We start from the raw sequence: 14,843 nt of genomic DNA on the forward strand, positions 1-14,843 counted from the left end.
GCCCCATGCATCATCGGTAGAAAAAAATATATGCTACTAATACAAGATTACAATGCCTGGAAATTAATCGCATGCAATGCCCGCTGTCTATCTCTCTCATCTTCCCGCTTTTCCCGCTCATTCAATCCCAAGACAACAGTACCCAGAACGATAACCGTACCTAGGACCGCTGCGCCCACCCAAGGGACCCATTCGCCAGGTTTCAAGTAAAGCTGGGACTTCCACTCCGTAGAACGCGCCTTCACTGGCGATCGGGGCTCTTCTCTCTTCTCGTCTGGGCTGGATATGGCAGCAGGATAAGGAGGGTTGATTATTACTTGAGAATTGGGAATAAGAGACTCCAGGAAAGTGATGTGGTTGGGAGGGGCAAGAGATACGCCGATAAACAGTTTCTGGATAAGGAAAAAAAACGCGTTGCGCGTCAGCGATGGTGTTTAATGCATTTACGTATGGTGGCGTTCAAACTGCAGGACTCACTTCAACATAGTTATTCGTGCGACCCAACCCAAAAAATGCGTAAGGAGTCTGCAAGGCATGGTAGCCCGTTTGCGGCAGTTGAGCCACTATGAACGACGTGGTTAACATTTTGTGTGAGTATTGACGATGAATTGGTTGGCCATAACATACCCTGCTGGGCTACCCGATGTCCGGCGGTATCAAGCACAGTAAACTTGTACGTGGCTCCTGAATAGCTGACACCCAGAGGCTGACAACATTGTTAGAATATTAGTCGTTATATTCGTCCAGAAATGGGTACGGGAGACCCACATTGTAAGACTTTCCGCCAGCCACTGGCTCACATTTGCCATCACAAACACCATTGAGAACTGTGTGCTTGAATTAGCAGTTCGATTCAAAAGCATACGGAGCCTAGTAGACTCACCTTCCGTTTTGAGGAAAAATGCATCATGATAGAAGTTGTTTTGAATGAAAGTCACTTTATGGCCGATTTGGTCCCCAGATCGTTGAACCATGATGTCTAGAGATCCCTAAATTGTTGATCAACCTATGCCACATTCTTTTTCCCAGGAGAAAACACGTACATCCTCGTCCAAATCGAGCCAGCTAGCGCCCACAGCATCGGTGATCCCCTCCAAGTCATACCATCCCTTCCCATGTCCCAATCTCCATCCCCTTCTTACTCCCTTCTTACAGCCGATCACTCCCTTTGCACAAGGCACATTCTCCAAAATATTGACCTGTGTGCTTTTCGAAGATTTTGTATCATCGGACGTGACGAATAGGAAATCTGGGAATCCATCCACGTTGAAGTCACCAGGGCGAAGAGGGAGAGGTATGGACGAATCAGAAGGCGAATGAAGAAGGATACCAGGATTGGAAGAGTCAGGAAGTAGTTCGCTGAGAGGAATGGAGGCAAAGGACTGCAGCGCTGGTCAAAATCACGTAACTACCCCGGAACGTCGTTGACTTACGGGATCAGACTCATCAAAGCTGAACTCAAATTTCTCATCGGACAAACACATGTCACCCCAACCTCTGCACTTCAGCAATCCATCCGTGTTCCATTGCGAGCCCTCGGTAGAGCATAACGGAACCTGTTTATTTTGCGCAATGTTGATGCTGCAATCTCGACCCAGCCCAGTCGAAGTTGATTTGTGAGTACAAGTTGGGAAAATTATATCTACTGAGCCGTCACGATCTGCCGAGAGACAATGTGTTAGTTTCGCAAACTTCCAATGACTTCGACTTACTTGTATCGGCAAAAGAGATCGGACCGCTACCAGAAGGTAGATCATATGATCGAGCGAGGATATATCCAGCATCCCCACGATTGAGCCATATTTGAATGAAACTGACGGACTTTGATCGGCTGCAATGTAAAACGAGGTCTAATGAAACATTAGGTATGAGGCTTCGATTCAAAGCATTTCTTTTCTCACCTGGAAGGCAGTCTCCGTCAATATCAACGAATGCACTACTATGCGGATTTGCCATGGTGCAGATCTGATCTATAGGCCGTAACTGAGGTATTTCCCTGCATTGCCAATAAGGATGATATAGGTGACGGAGGCTAGTTGGAATTGACCTACAATGTAAACCCTGTACCATTATTCCTCCAGCTTACTACGCCCTCCCCTGTTTCAGTAGGTTGGTAACCCAGAAGCGACGGTCTTAGCGAGCCATCGGCATCATATACCATTGGTTGAGACGGCGTCGACAGTGGCAAAGTCCATGATTCTTCTTCTGCGGAACGGAGGCTCAGTCAAGTCTTTGTGACAATTGAAACTTACGAAAACCTCCATCAGGCCCGCCTCCTAAATATACTCCCATTCCTAATCTCTCCACTTTTGATCCCCACCAGCCTCCACCTTCGGACTTATCGTACATTAAAAGAAGATCGAGATGACCATCGTGGTTGTAATCGCCCGGGACCACATTTATTATACGCTCGGAAAGGCTGAGAGTGTGTGAGGGGATGTACTTGTACTTATCTGATGCAATGCGTTAGTTTGGATTTTTGGAGGCGAAATTATCGAGTAGGACCAACCGCCGTTCCATAAATGTATTTGCACTGTTTTGGCTTCGTCTGAAAGTGTAAATAAATCAAGCCTGACACATAGTCAGTACAGTCTTCATGACCGACAGCGGAGTACGCACTTCGAATCCCCATCCCAGTCTCCTATAGCAGCAACCCTTCCACCAAGCTTACTCAACCCTAAAGGTCCAGCATTGATGAATGCCTCGTCTTTGAATCGCTTTTCTTTGAAAGGCCAAAAGGCAAAAGTTGGTAGAGATAATAACAGTAATGAGGATAGCAGTGCTAGCGATGAATGTCTCATCGGATATTTGAGCAGCCTAAACCCGAGGAGAACTAAAAGGACTAATATGGCAAAAAGATGTTCGTCCGAGCCCGAGAAGATGGTGGGTTTCGTTGGTGTCAACAAGCACCCGAACGGCCTGCTGGAGTGACGACGATGAGTTACATGTTTACGTAATACGCTCATCCGGCAATCATCTGGTCCGAAAGAGTAGACGGCAACCTTCAGAACGAAGCACGTACATAATTATCATTCAAGCTATCTTCAATAATTCAGGTCTGCTATATAAATGAGACCCTGACTGGACAGCTACTCATCCCATGGGAGAAGTGTACGAAGGGGAATCACCTGCGGAGTCTTCTAGGGCTCCTAAGGTCAATCAATTAGATGCGGATGAGCTAGACGATGCTCTCGTATCCATGCTTGGCGAGAAGGTCTTGAGGTCGATCGACAACTTCAAGGTAAGTAAATACCAACAATGATCCTTCCTCACTACTGATTCATATGTTCAGCCAAAAGTATCATGGGATTTCAAGCCCGAGATAGAGCTTGTCATAAAGCTAGTCATTTTTCGATTAGGCATTTGTGATTCATTGTCTCGCAGTTCGCCGGGGGCCAAACTCCAAAACTTGAAGCTCATCCACCATCCTCAACTAGGGATAAAAAGTGAGTAAAACTGTTGTCATGAGAATATCTGATAGCTAGGAACTGATGCCATATAGCAATACGATCCGCCCTTTTGCTGTATTTACTGCTTCACCCCCCAATATTCCCCTCTTACCTCCTCAAAAGGATAAGACAGCACGCGCTATCTAAACAATGGCCGGACCTCCCAAATTACGACTGGCGTAAGAAAGCATGGAAAGCACTTGGTAGGATTGAACTAGCTTCCAAAATCTGGGAGGCATCTGGTTGGGCAGGTTTTCTATGGGATGGGAAGTGAGTGTGCACTCGTTAGATTGCATCTATTTAATCTGTTATTAGGTACCCTTCCCTTTTAATGAGGATCCTGGGACTGCGGCTGGTCCCATCTCAACCACATCTCACCAAACTCGTTTCGTACGAGTTCATGAACCGTCAGCTGGTCTGGAGCGCATTCACTGAATTTCTTATGTTCGTCATACCACTTTTACCAACAGTTCCGCCGTTCCTACGCCTTTCTCCGTCTAGATTTTTCAAGCCCATCAGCACCTTTCTTTCGCAGCCCACCGATATCGACTATAGTTCATTGCCCCCAATTCCTTTGGACCGCAGAGGTTTGAATTGTGGAGATAATGAGCCAAGGAAACACGGCGGTCCACTGGCCCATCTTCCCAAAACTACTTGCCCAATATGCTACATAAGACACTCTGCTGCCCCTGTCCCCCTGTCATCCACTTCTCAAGGCTCCTCATTGACACTACCTCCCATACCTGGGTCTTCGGAGGCTGCATTCGGTCATGAAGCTTCCGAGACGGACGGTGAGGAAGAGTGTGGGATTTTCATGCCTGCTAGAACGGATTGCGATGGAGGATGTTTGTGGTGTTATTATTGTATAGGAGAGGAGCTGTACAGGCATCGCAAGACGAATCTTCAAAAGATCTATCGCAGTAAACAAATGCGGAATGGCCGACAGGAACTGGAGAAGACCGATGAAGAAGTAAAATGGAATTGTTTGAGGTGTGGAGATGGTGTAAGCAAAGCTTGGAGAGCCGATTCTCAGGATGAAGCTCAATTGTTGTACGGATGAGGAGGGCAACGTTCAGCTGTCATAATTACCCCTGCAATACAATATAGTTAGACTTGTGTACATGCTGTTGTCTGAAGCTCAAACAGATACAGATCATCGATATCTAAACAGTAGTAATAACGACGGGATTTCAGCGGACAACTTAGTAGGCCTATTGTAAGTGGTTATGAAGTGCATTCGAAACTATACATGGTGTTGTTAATCGTGCATTCGTACAATAGCTGCAGTATGGCATTTTATGTCAAATCCGAAAGATACGTAGCACCATGGCCATTAACGTAGATATGGGATCAGCATTATAATACTACATATATAGCTACACATTCGTTAGCAGCACGCAGCTTACAGCAGGCTTCAGAAGAAGGAAACTATTTTATAGTGGGCGTCGGTGGGATAAAATTGAAAAAAACAGGAAAATAAATTAGGGCGCGTTTGCTTTCTCGCATTACAAGTCAACAACAACAGCGACCACACAATCAAGGCACTCCGTCGTTTCTACACTTGACCTACTTTTTCAACCATCAGTCATCGGCTTACACCCCTCCCCTGTCCAGGAAGCCTGCCAAATCCTAGGCGAAGGCAGATATCATTCTTGTGGACTGTCAATTCCGTTCGTTTAGAGCTTTGGAACGGCCTCTTGCACACCGACAAACATTCAACGTCTTAGGATCGCCCTACCTCGATAGTCTTATAAACAATCGTCAGAGCTCAAACATCAAGAAGGAGTAACTTCTTGAATATGGACAACAATGCCATCCAGATTGCGGGTAAGCAACTATCTCTGCTTTGTTATTTTCCCTGCTGATGACTCTCAGTCCGTGTGCGACCATGGCACCCCGAAAAGGAATTACCTTTCGTTCAAAGACCTTCCACACAACCTTTTTTCCAAGGAGATGGAAACTTTGGTCAACTTCCACAGAAAGCTGCCGCGGGGTCATTGAGAGAGGTCGTGGGTAAGTCGAGGACTATGGGCTTCAATGCCAATGGCTGATAATACTTCTGTAGATGTCATTGATCATAGAATGCTTGATTTCGACAAGCCTTTAGAGGAGCCAGGAAAGCGAGGACCTTTTGTCATGGGACGTAGATACAAAAATAGAAAGTACGAACTTGCTTCTTACTGCTCGCTATTTTGACGGTTACTGATTGCCCGGCAGATACGTGTTTGATCAAGTTTTCGGGATGGGTGCTGAGCAAGAGGAAGTATTTACCAAAACAGCCAAGCCCCTACTTCCAGGCGTCCTAGATGGCTACAACGCTACCGTATTTGCATATGGCGTAGGTTTCCGTTCTGTCTTGGCTACTAAAGCTCATTTGGGATGCTCAGGCTACAGGCTGTGGTAAAACCCACACCATCTCTGGTACCGAAGAACAGCCCGGTATAATCATCCGGACCATGCGAGAACTCTTTGATCTTGTGGAAGAGACCAAAGACAAATATGATACATATTTCGAGATGTCCATGGTAGAGATCTACAACGAAACGATTCGAGATCTCCTGGGCGATGACTACCCTAACTGCCCATATGGAGGCTTGAAGCTGCTGGAGAATGAGAAGGAAAGAGTTACAATCGACAAAGTCACCTTGAAGCGGCCGACATCCGTGGAAGAGGTCATGTCGCTGGTAATGCTGGGAAATGATAGAAGAAGTACCTCATTCACCGAACGGAATTCTGTGTCCTCCAGATCACACCTTGTCCTCCAGATCAACGTTGGCAGAAACGAGAGGGGGACAGACATTGATGTCGCTAACTCTATTGTCAGACAATGTTCAACTTCCGCAACCCTTTCGATCATTGATCTGGCTGGAAGTGAAAAGGCTTCAGTTAACAGAGGGCAGCGAATGAAAGAAGGCGCCAACATCAACAAATCTCTCCTTGCATTAAGTGGCTGTATATCCGCCCTATGCCAGCGGCCAGTACGAGGGGTTCGCGTCCATGTTCCATATCGAGACAGCAAGCTCACCCGACTGCTCAAATTTTCCCTTGGGGGTAACTGCCGCACAGTTATGATCAACTGTATCTCTCCGAGCTCAAAGGATATAGAAGAAACGAACAACACCCTCCTCTGGGCTGACAAAGCAAAGAAGGTGTCGACCAAAGTATCCCGCAATACTGCAGGTGTAGAACTTCGTACAGCCCAATGGTTGCAAAAGATTGTGACTCTCGAAGAGACTATCAAAACTTTGAGATCACAACTTGATAACAGCCATAACGCCAAATCAGGCTTGCAGCAGAAGCGACTGGAGAAGGCTAGAGCAGAGTCACGAGAGGAGTTAGCGAAAGTGGAGGCAGAGCTTGATGCACTCTTACCGATCATCGTGGAAGGGTCGGAAATGGAGGCTCTATGGAGCGCTTCTGTACTGCAAGTGGAGGCGCTGGAGGCTCGCTTGCAAGACATCACGGTGGAAGTAAAAGATGGGAGATCGGAAGAAGATGCCAAGAAGGAAAAGGACCATCTGCGCTCTCTCATCTTACAGCAAGATGATGCGTTTAGGTTCAATCACGAAATTCAGGCTGGCATCCAGAACAAAAGTCTCAAATACATCACCCTCACCAACTTGCTCAAAAAGGCAGAAGAGAAGATGTTTGGGGAGGACATTGAAGAAGCGTTATATCAACATCAATTGAAAGTAGCAGAACACAAAGCGCATACCGCCAGGAGCGTGGCAGCAGCTAGGGAGCGAGGTCTCAGAGATTACATCTCCCAGCAAGCAGAGGCTCTAGCTAAAGCCGCATCAGCTTTCTCCAGATTCTCAAACCAGCTCCGATCGGAGATCATTGCCGTCCAATCCATGCAGTCAGACGACGATCTAGCATCTCTCAAAAGTAGATTCCTTGCTCTGGGGAATCAAGTCGACCAAAGTACAGCTGTACTGTTTGGGAAGAGCCATTCGCTGCCTGCCGCCCCCTCTCAACATCGCTTACCTGTGTCCCTGGCTGCTCCATCACCTCGGCGAGTATCCGTTGGCCGGCATGCCCACTCCCCCATGCGCCAAAACGTCTCCCCGAAGAGTGTTCTCCGAAAGAATTTGTTTGCTGGAATGTCGGTGCCTGAAAAAGCAATCGAGGCCAAGCCTAGACAGATTCGTTGGCCAGATGAGACTGGAGAGGGCAAAATCGACGATCGGTCCATCGCTCCTGACTGTCCAATCTTCTCAAGTCCAGGAAGTGGTGGCGAAGATAGCGTTTTGGAAGAAGAGACTAATCCCGTCTCCATGATTCCTTCTTCTTTAAGGCCTGCTTCTTCCGCTACATCATGCGCTTCAATGTCTCCAGCTCCTTCAACCTCAAATACCAGCGCAAGTGAAGAGATCCCGGCATGGAAACAGATGAGGATGGCTCGGGGTTTAATTTCGCAGTCGCAGTCTGGCGACAATGTTGGGGGAAACCTAAGCTTTGACTCAAAATCTCCCACTTCGGGCTCTAGCCGCGCTGGCCGTACTGGCTTCGTGGGTTCATCAGCCAAGCCTGGTCGGCCCGGACCTTTGTCCGAGATGTCCATTCAAACTTCTGCTCAACCGAGTCCTCCTTCCTCTTCATCCACTTCCAGCCTCTTGAAACCGACGGCATCATCGGCTGCTAAAGCCAATAGCTCTTCTGCTTTCGCTAATATTAAAATCGCTATGCCTGCATCAGCGACTGCCGGAACAATGCTCCCTCCTCCGGTTCCGCCCCACAGACGAGACTCGATGATTGGTCCCGACAGACATGGCAGGCCGAAGCAAAGGTTGAGTATGATCCCTGGTCACGCCGAAGCATCTTTTTCTGGTGTGGGAAAGGGTTTACCGAGCGGTGGGTTGTCAACTTTATCGGGTGGGGCGCGAATAGTTAGCAACGATAGCAAGAGGAGGATGTCTGTGCAAGGTAAGCTGAGTTTTAGGCGCTGCCTGATGGCCACTGACATATTTTACCTAGCTGGATCAGTGGGTAGTACCTATTCCCCTCCTGTTAGAGCACCTTCCATTTCTTCTCGCCCTTCTCTGAGCAATCTCCGTGGTGCGGCTTCTTGTGGAGATACCTCGGTTTCGACGTCTCGCGGGCTGTCTACCCGGCCATCAGTGAATAGACTGAATGTGGGAGATGTCTCCGCCCTCGCTCCACTCCCGAGGCCCAGCCTGAGCACCAGATATTCAATGACTAGGCTGAATTCTGGTGTGACCACTGGCGAGGGTGGGGGTAAACCGGTATGGAGATGAGTGATTTGCACCAGGATGGTTGGCCGCCTTCCATGGACTTTTTTTGATCCGTCGGTTGTGAGCTGAGGAGTATGTATTGGCCTGTAAAAACTATATAACTGTACAACATTTGTAAGCATATGCATGGAAATACCTTTTACGACAAATTAAAAGTGTCGATAAAATATAATCAATATGAAGAAGAGACCTGACCCTCCTGGCCATTATTTATTTACGTATCACTTGTGCGCGCAGATGCATCCTACTACAGTAATAAATAAGTTTGTACCAACGGGTATTGAGCATCTCGTCAATCAGCCGCTGAAAAAAGCAGACCCTTCTACATTAGCAAGATCATCTTGCATACCATATAACGGGAATTTTCCTCTAATGAAAGAGAATCACATGAAGAATACTAAATTTGTTATCCATGGTCAGGCATGGCTTGGGGAGGCCAACAAGCAATCGCGGGGGACTTGTGGAGATGTTGCCGCGAGTGAAGATCAATTGTCATCTCCTTTCTTCTAGTCATCATTTTATCTACGTTGATAATGACTTGGGATAGTCTATAATGCCCCGCGGTTATTCTTCTTCTATAGGGTCAGCATCAACATACAGTCCATTACTCATAAATCCTTCATCCCAACCAGAATCTTCCTTCGTCCCACCACCGACTAACGGTCGCAGGCTCAGCCTGCGATACGCCTATCCGCTCGTGCCGCTGGCCTCATTGGATGCGCTGTATACCCTTCATCACCATATCTCTACTTCTCAGGGCCTTCCCGGTGATGTGTTGACAATCGGTATCGCCCGGGCCCTTGTACTCTTTGCAGTCGGGTGCACTCAACGCTGGCGCGCAAGGGGAGGCTGGGTAGGTGTGGTCAAGGCTGTCAGTATCTTCATGGCAATATGGGAGGCATGCAGAAGGGTGTTAAGTCGGAATTTGGAAAACGATGGAAATGAGGGATTAGAGACCAATCTCATTTGGTTTCTTATGGCGGTGAGTCTGCCTCTGTATACCAAGTATACAATGCGACGATGGAGCTGACGACAACGTAGTTTGGAGGTCTGGGGATCGTTGAATATGTGCGTGAATACGGCAGTATCATCGTTGACTATTGATTAGGCTGACCTTGTCTACAGCTCGTTTTTCTGCTCCTTCTCCGTTTGTCCCCGCCTCCTCTTCGCATCAATCCCCTCGCCCTTCGTCTTCCACGGTCCTATACTCAGACAGACATGCCGTTCGCCTTCCATACCGAAAGTGCCATCCTTACACCAGGGTCATTAAGAGCTCAAAGACGAATGCACGGTAGGAATATCAGTAACGTTAGTCGAACTACTGTGAGGAGTGACTGGTCGCGGAGCGAGAGAGGCGTGCAAGGAGAAAGGGATGTATTCCGTGTGAATGACCAGTTCTTGGAGGATGCGGGTGATGATACGGATGAGGATGAAGGCGGAGGCGGCGAACCTGTTTACGAATATGATGACTATACTTCGGACGGACATGACGGTTTCCCAGAAGGTGATGATGCCTCGTCAGTCTCTTCCTCCTCTATCATCGACCTCCCACCTCCTTTATCCCCTGCAGCTCTATCTGTGCCGACGTTCCCGGCCAGTCTCAGTATATCCTCTCGCCTTGGAGCCCTTGATAGATCTCCAGTCATAGGGCCTCTAGTCCGGCGCACAAGAAGTGCAAGGTTTTTAGGGCGAAGCTGGGGTAGTTCTACAGGGAGAGAAGTTGATGGGGAAGCAGAGCTCGGGCAAGCGGGCAGTAGTATCGGACGAGATTGGTGTACAAGAGAGATGGATGAAGGGTATGGGACGTTTAATGATTGATGACATTGTATCGATTTTGTACAAGTATCTTGGACTGTTGATGAAAAAAAAAACAAAACATGTATAATATATCGTCCTTGCGTATAGGCGTGTTCTACGGAATGAATATAGAAACAGTTTTATACTTGTATAATGAAAGAGTCACACTGTGGACCTAAAAAGCAGAACACTAGTTGATAATCCTCACGACCCTCACGCCACACTCATCCCATCCTTGGCGTTTAAAGACATCTGCTCCCCTTTCAAAGGGCACCACTGCGTTCTCACCTTCCAGCACTGGCCTAAAGGATGCCATACACGGTTCCTCCATCACATCGCGGCAATCCATCCCGGATGCGTCAATCTCTGGCTCACCAGACCCGATGGGAGAGACGTATTCAAAGGCGATAAACTTTGAGTCTTTGCGTTTTGAACCAAACACTGTTCTCAGTGTCTTGATGCCCGACGGGCGGGAAGCCAAGTGGGGCGGGACGCGGTTCAGAGTTGTTTCGGGGCGCTTGGTCGATACCAATCTACAGAATGCACATTTAGAAACCCCCCATGACATGGTAATGAAACAAAACCGAAATCATACTCACTTTCCGCCACTCTTCAATGCTCTTTTTGCAGTGTCATACACCCTTTGCCCACCCTGGGTGTCAAACACAAAGTCATACCCATTTTCCTCCAGATTGATCATCACTGCCGCCGGAGAACCCATGAGCACTCCCTTGGCCCCATTCTCAATACACTTTTGGTGAGCCTCATGCGAGTCGTCCCCACCGGGGACGATAGCCGTCACGTATACACCTGCGCGGGACATGACCTGACAGACGAGTGCGGCGATACCAGTATGGGCGTTGATGATAATGGCGCGGAACTGGCGATTGAGAGAGCCACGAACGCATCGCGCTGCAGCGATGCCTTGGAGAGGGAGAATCGAGAGTTGTTCGAGTGTGAGAAGGGTAGGGAATGGTGCTCGAGAGACACGTCGACGGTCGACAAGAATGTACTCTGCCAATGCGCCGCTCTAAAAGAGTAAAAAAAGTTTGTCAGCAATACATAATTTCACAAACATCTTCAACAGGTATTGAAACCGCTTTTTTTTACCTTGCGAATGTCCAATAAACCCATCACGACGTCACCTCTGACCACTTCCTTTTCATCTGTTCCAACCACCAGCGCCCTCCCCACAAAACTCCTTCCCGGCACATACTTGCCCACATCCCCTCTTCCCTTTTCGTCCACGGCACGTACATCCACTTGATCCACCGCAACAGCATAAACCTGTACGAGCACTTGGTTCTTTCCCGTCTTTCCTGGGGGTTTTGAGTGAGAGCTAAACTCTACAAGGGGCGGGAGCTGGTCACGGAGGTGTGCGGGGGTAGCGTTGTGGTGGTCAAATGTGGAATGGAGTGTGATGGATGCCATGGTGGCGTGTGGAAGACCAAGGATACGTGCGTCTAGGTCGGGCGCTGATTTGGCCGGGTTTGACTGTTTGTAAGCGCCCAGAGGTAAAATCAAGTTGCTACGATGTTTATCAGCCTCAATCTCAACACATGAAAAAACAAAAAGGGCAAGACTCACGTGTACCCAGGAGCACTTTCTTGATCCCTTCCATGCGATTCCATCAACATCCCATCACCATACGAACTCCCTTCCCACTTTGACCCGCCTGTAAATCTATACCCAGCAGCGCTCTTCGACCTCTTGATCATGGACGGTAAAGGCAATTCAGCCAATCCATCATCTTCTTCGCCTGCCTCACTGCCACCATGTACGTGTCCAGCTGTTGGACCGTGGCCGACTTCGCTCCTCGAGCCTCTAAAGATGCTAGACTTTCTCGAATGCGACAAATGTCCTCCTCCATTATCGTGGTACATGGATAACCTTGAGCGGCTCCTCTCGGGAGGGGGTGAAGAGCGATAGAGACGTTCAGAGTCTTGGGGGGTCATCTCTGGAAGGATGGTGAGGATGTCGGGGTCCAGGAAGGAAGGCGGTTCAAACCCTGCCCGCGGAGTTGTTGGACGTGTAGGGATAGGTGATTGGGATTGGGATTGGGATTGGGATTGGGGGGGACGCCAAGTGGATTCTGATGTTAATAATGAGGGAGATGTAGGACGAGAGTATTGAGAGAGACGGCCAGGTGATGACGATGATGGGGGTAAAGGCGATGGGGTCCTTGGCGGATAGACGGGAGCCTCTGGACGCTGGAGCTCGGATCGCGTAGTGTTCAAACCCTGACGACTGTCCTCTTGACCATCAGCATCCGCTTCTGATAAACGACTACTACTACAACTCTGGCGCGTCTCGCTGGAATAGAGCTTGGGCGCATACGACCGACTCGGCAACGGCAAGTTGTCCGACGCCGAGCCCTGAGAATATTCGCTAGGCGACGAGTACGATACCGGTACTGATGCTGATGCTGATACTGATGCTGATACACTCGGGTCGTAAAGAGCTTGCGGGACGTTGCCCCCGTTGGCTGACGCGTTGGAAGGAGAATGGATCGAACCGCCTGCGAGGCTGGGAGAGTTGATCAGCTTGTCAAAGGAAGGTAAAGATGCAGCGGGTAACGGGGTGAACTTGGACTGTCTTCTTGGTGGAGAATTACTAGCGCCGGCAGCGGTAGGTGGGAATCCCTCCCATCCTGTAGTTCCATTGGGAGGCAAGTACATGACAGGCGTTGTCGCGCCGGATCTGCTACCAGTACTCGCCGCCGCCGCCGCCCATCCACCTTTGCCAAACCCGGCGACGATACTACTTGCCCTGCTGGCACCACTTGCTCCATCTCGTCCTCCTCCTCCTCCGCCGCCGGATCCAAAGGACGCTTCGGAAGTTGATCGGCTGATACCTTCGAATGCGTTGTGCGAACGCCGCGACGAGGAGCGAATGGACTGTGCTCTGCTACAAGGCCGGGAAGACGATTTGGGAGTGCGTGAGCCGGAGCCGCCACCACGACGACGATGGGGTTGACGCGCCGACTCTTTTTCGTCATCTGAGCCTGCTTGGCCTGATGCACTCTCCATATCCTCGTCGTCCTTTGAAGGAAGAGGCGGCGGCTGTTCCGCCGTGTTGCGAGGGGGGTTGATTACTCTAGGTGCAAGAGTGGGACGAGAGGTGGTATGCGGTAGGTGGTCGGGATGGAGGGCGGATCGATCAATAGGCGAAGCGGGCTGAGAGTGGAAAGGGGTGGAGATGGGATCGGGTATAGGCGCTGGTGTAGGAGGCAAGAGGTTGAACACGGGAGCGCCCAACAGGATTTCTGTCTTTGGTCTCGGTTTCGGGGTGACGACCGGGTCCAGCATAGGTTCGGCCATGTCGACAGCTCTAGGCGTTTCTATAGGCTCGGGAAGAGGTGGGTCGATGGCGACTGGAGTAGCCGAGTCAAACGAAAATGAGAATGAAGAGCGAGGGGTGTAGAACACTTCTGAATCTGAATCTGAATCCGACACTTGTTGCACGAGTTCAATTTTAGGCGGGATTGGTGTGGGTGGTGTTACGGACTGGGAAGATGAGCTAGGCGTTGATTGTCTCGAGGCAGGTGGGGTAAGCAGGGCGGTAGGCGCGTTTGCGGGCACTGATATGGGCGGCCTTGTAGGCTGTTTTGCAGCCTTTAGCTGTTTCTCTGCAGCTGACTGGGTCACCCGCGGCAAAGTGGGGGCGACGGGCGAGATGGGGACCAAAGGGGAAGAAGAAGCCGACGACGTCTCGCTCAGCCTCGAGTGCAGTGCCGGGGGTGTCGAGCACAATGAAGAGTCTGAACGGTCGATGACCGGCTTTGGCTTGCGCTTCTTTGTCGTCTTTGCTGGCACATTACCCGGTTGGGCTTGCACGGGAGGCGGCGGCTTCTCCTTTCTTCTTGAAGAGCGCACAGATGGTGCAGCAGAGGCGGTGCCTATTTCCGAGACGGACTCTCCTACGGGGGCATGGACGATCTCTCCGTTGCGCAGGACGACATGGTGGGTGGCTTTCCCCGACGGTTTTGGGAACCTGGTCCTGAACGAGGTATCGCTTGCAGCGGAGGCGGACACGACCGAGCTTGGAGCGCGAGAGACCCGTCTGCTGGGGCCGGCGTCCTGGTGGCCGATGTGGCTGTGGGCGGGATAGGCAGGGCGGTAGTCGTCCACTGGCGCATAGCGGGATGCGGCGGAGGCGGGATAGCGGTCGGCGTCGCGGTAGCTGTCTGACCAGGGCGGGGGGGCGTTTGGGTCTGCGTACGAGCGTGCCGGCTTGCGGAGGACGGTCTGTATGAACGTGGGCTTGGGCATGGCGGGGGTGTGTTATTTATTCAAGATTACTTATGGCGGCAATGTATCTACTGGGTGATTATTTATCCACT

General features: G+C 49.9%; 5 protein-coding genes across 5 annotated transcripts; 3 read left to right on the forward strand and 2 right to left on the reverse strand.

Annotated features, from left to right (window-relative positions):
* Positions 1 to 47: 47 nt before the first annotated feature.
* On the reverse strand, positions 48 to 2,801 carry CNBA1520 (hypothetical protein; the record flags this gene model as incomplete). Its single annotated transcript, XM_773059.1, has 13 exons — positions 48 to 392; positions 478 to 563; positions 628 to 706; positions 769 to 827; positions 884 to 989; positions 1,044 to 1,382; positions 1,434 to 1,660; positions 1,713 to 1,850; positions 1,902 to 1,996; positions 2,052 to 2,205; positions 2,253 to 2,453; positions 2,510 to 2,571; positions 2,620 to 2,801. 13 exons carry the CDS (start codon positions 2,799 to 2,801, stop codon positions 48 to 50), a joined length of 2,073 nt encoding a protein of 690 aa, XP_778152.1.
* Positions 2,802 to 3,100: 299 nt separating this feature from the next.
* CNBA1530 (hypothetical protein) lies at positions 3,101 to 4,509 on the forward strand (the record flags this gene model as incomplete). The annotated part of the gene is made up of 4 exons (XM_773060.1): positions 3,101 to 3,241; positions 3,293 to 3,446; positions 3,503 to 3,719; positions 3,765 to 4,509. 4 exons carry the CDS (start codon positions 3,101 to 3,103, stop codon positions 4,507 to 4,509), a joined length of 1,257 nt encoding a protein of 418 aa, XP_778153.1.
* Positions 4,510 to 5,248: 739 nt separating this feature from the next.
* Positions 5,249 to 8,707, forward strand: CNBA1540 (hypothetical protein; the record flags this gene model as incomplete). The annotated part of the gene is made up of 6 exons (XM_773061.1): positions 5,249 to 5,276; positions 5,325 to 5,462; positions 5,515 to 5,611; positions 5,667 to 5,787; positions 5,837 to 8,375; positions 8,427 to 8,707. 6 exons carry the CDS (start codon positions 5,249 to 5,251, stop codon positions 8,705 to 8,707), a joined length of 3,204 nt encoding a protein of 1,067 aa, XP_778154.1.
* A 550-nt stretch (positions 8,708 to 9,257) lies between these two features.
* On the forward strand, positions 9,258 to 10,522 carry CNBA1550 (hypothetical protein; the record flags this gene model as incomplete). Its single annotated transcript, XM_773062.1, has 3 exons — positions 9,258 to 9,686; positions 9,746 to 9,772; positions 9,830 to 10,522. The coding sequence occupies 3 exons, from the start codon at positions 9,258 to 9,260 to the stop codon at positions 10,520 to 10,522; spliced, it is 1,149 nt and encodes a 382-aa protein (XP_778155.1).
* Positions 10,523 to 10,691: 169 nt separating this feature from the next.
* On the reverse strand, positions 10,692 to 14,772 carry CNBA1560 (hypothetical protein; the record flags this gene model as incomplete). Its single annotated transcript, XM_773063.1, has 4 exons — positions 10,692 to 11,034; positions 11,101 to 11,531; positions 11,612 to 12,029; positions 12,089 to 14,772. 4 exons carry the CDS (start codon positions 14,770 to 14,772, stop codon positions 10,692 to 10,694), a joined length of 3,876 nt encoding a protein of 1,291 aa, XP_778156.1.
* Between the last annotated feature and the right edge of the window lie 71 nt (positions 14,773 to 14,843).

Source organism: Cryptococcus neoformans, chromosome 1, assembly GCF_000149385.1.
Source record: "Cryptococcus neoformans var. neoformans B-3501A chromosome 1, whole genome shotgun sequence".
NCBI classification, from domain to species: Eukaryota; Fungi; Basidiomycota; class Tremellomycetes; order Tremellales; family Cryptococcaceae; genus Cryptococcus; species Cryptococcus deneoformans.